The sequence below is a fragment of the Amphimedon queenslandica genome, unplaced genomic scaffold (genome assembly GCF_000090795.2).
Source record: "Amphimedon queenslandica unplaced genomic scaffold, v1.1 AMPQUscaffold_9084_Cont18974, whole genome shotgun sequence".
Lineage (NCBI taxonomy): Eukaryota > Metazoa > Porifera > Demospongiae > Haplosclerida > Niphatidae > Amphimedon > Amphimedon queenslandica.
In genome coordinates, this window is record NW_003550644.1 from 1 (window position 1) to 3,151 (window position 3,151).

The 3,151-nt window shown below is 35.7% G+C and overlaps 1 protein-coding gene across 1 annotated transcript; it reads right to left on the reverse strand.

Moving 5' to 3' along the window:
• Positions 1–217: 217 nt before the first annotated feature.
• Positions 218–1,630, reverse strand: LOC109591040 (uncharacterized; the record flags this gene model as incomplete). The annotated part of the gene is made up of 3 exons (XM_020006852.1): positions 1,585–1,630; positions 1,004–1,534; positions 218–396 (listed from the first exon to the last, which is right to left on the reverse strand). Coding segments are annotated over exons 1-3 (720 nt in total), but the record flags the coding sequence as incomplete, so codon positions are not given.
• Between the last annotated feature and the right edge of the window lie 1,521 nt (positions 1,631–3,151).

Consider the following 3,151-nt stretch of genomic DNA (forward strand, 5'->3'; position numbering starts at 1 on the left):
TTAAAAGATTGTCCATTAAATTATAAAATAATTATGTTAATACTAGTGATAATTGTACAGTTTCCATTAAAATGAATTATTAAACCAAATCTACATGTAATACTCATTTAAATACATTTTTCTAATTACAAGCTATACCCGTATGTACATGTATTAATGTCCAAACATGATTGATCCATGCAATAAATACATCCCATACAGTAATAAGATAACTTACTATTGTAGTATCAGACTCCAGTTGACATGTATAGACTGTATTAACAAGTAAGCTTCTACCATCATCACTAGGCACTGCTCCACCAAACATAACAGCTTTATTATCAGTAATCTTTTGAATAGCAAAGGAATTAATAGGAGAACAACACTGACCACTAATAGCTGGAATAATCCATTGTCCTAAATAGAAATAGATAGTATAATTAGAATTATTAAGTATGACACTGCAAATATCACGTATATACACGTATAGCAAGAAATAATGGCTGTAAATTAACTTTAATTTGGCAGTTTGCTACTAACGACCAAATTAAAATTTTCATTTCGTTCAACTTTGTACAGATACATGTCAGTTGTGGCTCAATATGACAACATTTGACAATATCATTCATAAATGGAATAAAATGATTATTAGAGTTCAGTAAACTAAATCAATGAATGAATGACAGACAATCAGACTACCTAGTCCCTCACCCACACAAAGCATTGGTCAGGGACGTTAATCAATAAATTTAATTAGACCATGTGGACAAATTATTAATAGGTGGAGTAGGATGCATCCATGCTTGAAGGCTTCATTTTGAATTTTGTATTTTTACTTTTATGTAGTTGATGTAACTCAAAATTAGTTAGTCAAATCAACTGTCTCTTCATACAATGATGGCTCATGCACACTCCTTCAATGTTTACATGCACCTACTTAATATGAAAATGGTAACAAAAATAATGATTGAAAAATATGTCCTCACAAGCAAAGTATAGATTGTTAATATTAATATATACTTACTTGTTGATAAATCTAATAAATTCTGTTCGTTAGTACGAATATGACCAGTAACCAACTGAATATACTGATACTGTGATTGGTATGTAGTGGGTGTAGAACCAATCCCTCCTATCATAAATAGGTATTCTGTACCTATAGACTCCATACACACCATACCACCATACCCTCTCTTCATTACAGCATCACTGGTTGGTATTATATTACTCCATTCATATGTCAGACTGTTAAATGAGTTGACTTCATTATAATAGCAGATATCATGTCCACACCAACCGCCAAAAAAGAAGATGTCATTGTTTCTGGTAGTACAGAAGTATCCTACAGCTCCTAGAGGAGGTGACGTTCCTCTGGTCACGTGAGAGGACCAATGACCAATCCTAAACTCCAGTCTATCAATGGTGGACAACAATTTCCTCTTTTGTGGGGAATCATGAACAACAGGTAAGTCAGGCTTACCCCCTCCCCAAAGGAACACTGATTCTCCTACTACAGGAGCTGAGTGTTGAGATATCCCTCCCAGTTGATAGATACCTGTAAAATACAAACATGATGAGAAAGAGGAGGAAGAAACAGAAACTGACCTTTAGACATTGTTTGTCTGTACTCTATGTGCTAATATCTATGGTCAAGAATGTTAATTAACCAGCCACACCCATACTAACAATTTCATTAATGCAGATCTGCAGCGCAGATCAGATCAGCTCAGATCTGCAGAGCTAGAGGAGGTTGGTCATGCGTCATGTGATGATGTCACTTCCTCTACCTACTCTCCCTTCATAAAAATGGAGTATTCTCCCTCTTTTTACTTAAGCAGCAGTTATCTCACTAAAGATACCTGCAATTGACTCAAAAACGTCAGAGTATCCAGATAAAAGACTAATAAACATGATACAATTTTCTGATTTTAATGCAGTACAATATTCTTAAGTTGTAACTGGTTTCAGACTTCTTCACCTATCACATTTTATGGACAACTAGAAGTCTGCATACACTTTACAAACAAAGAGTAAGGGTAAGAATAAGATCTGCACTTTATTTAAAGATGCAATATCTTTGTATTTTCCAGAAAAGTGTGGTTTAGTTATTTGAGACAGAGGACAAGCTTTTCAGTGCTACCTGCAGTTGACTGAACAGAAGTTACCATGTTTATTAGTCTTTTATCTGGATGCACTGAGGTTTTTGAGTCAATTGCAGGTATTTTTAGTGAGATAACTGCTGCTTAAGTAAAAAGAGGGAGAATACTCCATTTTTTATGAAGGGAAAGTAGCTAGAGGAAGTGACATCATTACATGACGCATGACCAACCTCCTCTAGATCTATAGAGCTAGAGCTGGAGGTACAGTAGGTGGGGTGGCCACAGAAATGGCTTGGTTGTTTGGCATGTTTGGTTCTAAAAATAAAGATCGAGATAAAGATAGTATCCTAGTCAGGGCTGGGGCCCAGACTAATAGTATCCCTGATACAAGTAAGTCCTAATGTTACTATTCCAGTATTATGTACTGTCAATCATTCATAGATCAACTGAAGGGAAGAGCCCTTCACCACACTGTATCGATAGGTGATTCACTGTATGTGTGGGCTGGTGCTCAGGATGGTTTACCTAAAGTACATGATAGTGAAGAGAAGAGAAGGATCACTAGTAATGTACAGCACTTTACTCCTTCAACTGGTCAATGGATCACTAGAAGTACTACTGGCACTCCTCCATTAGGAGTGAGATCGTACTGCTGTACTGCAATAAATGATCAATTGTATCATTTTGGGGGATGGTGTGGCCATGACGACTGCTTTCACAACAGTATTACACAACTGGATACCGTTAGTCTTCAATGGAGAGAATTAGAACCAACTGATGCAACTAGACCAGTTATGAGGAGATCTGCTGGTGGAATGATATCATTTGAACATGATGGAGTACACCATTTACTAATGATAGGAGGATTTGGATCTAAACCAGCTGTACGACTACCTCATTATAAATATATTAAGTTTTTTAGTGGAAACTGGTGTACTAATGAGCACTCAATGTATAATCTATCATCAAGTAAGATTTTATATTATTGTTTGAAATTACTGCTAAAAACTAATAATTTAGGAAAATGGAATAATCCTTCAATCATTGGTCAGTGTATACCACCTGCTGATAAC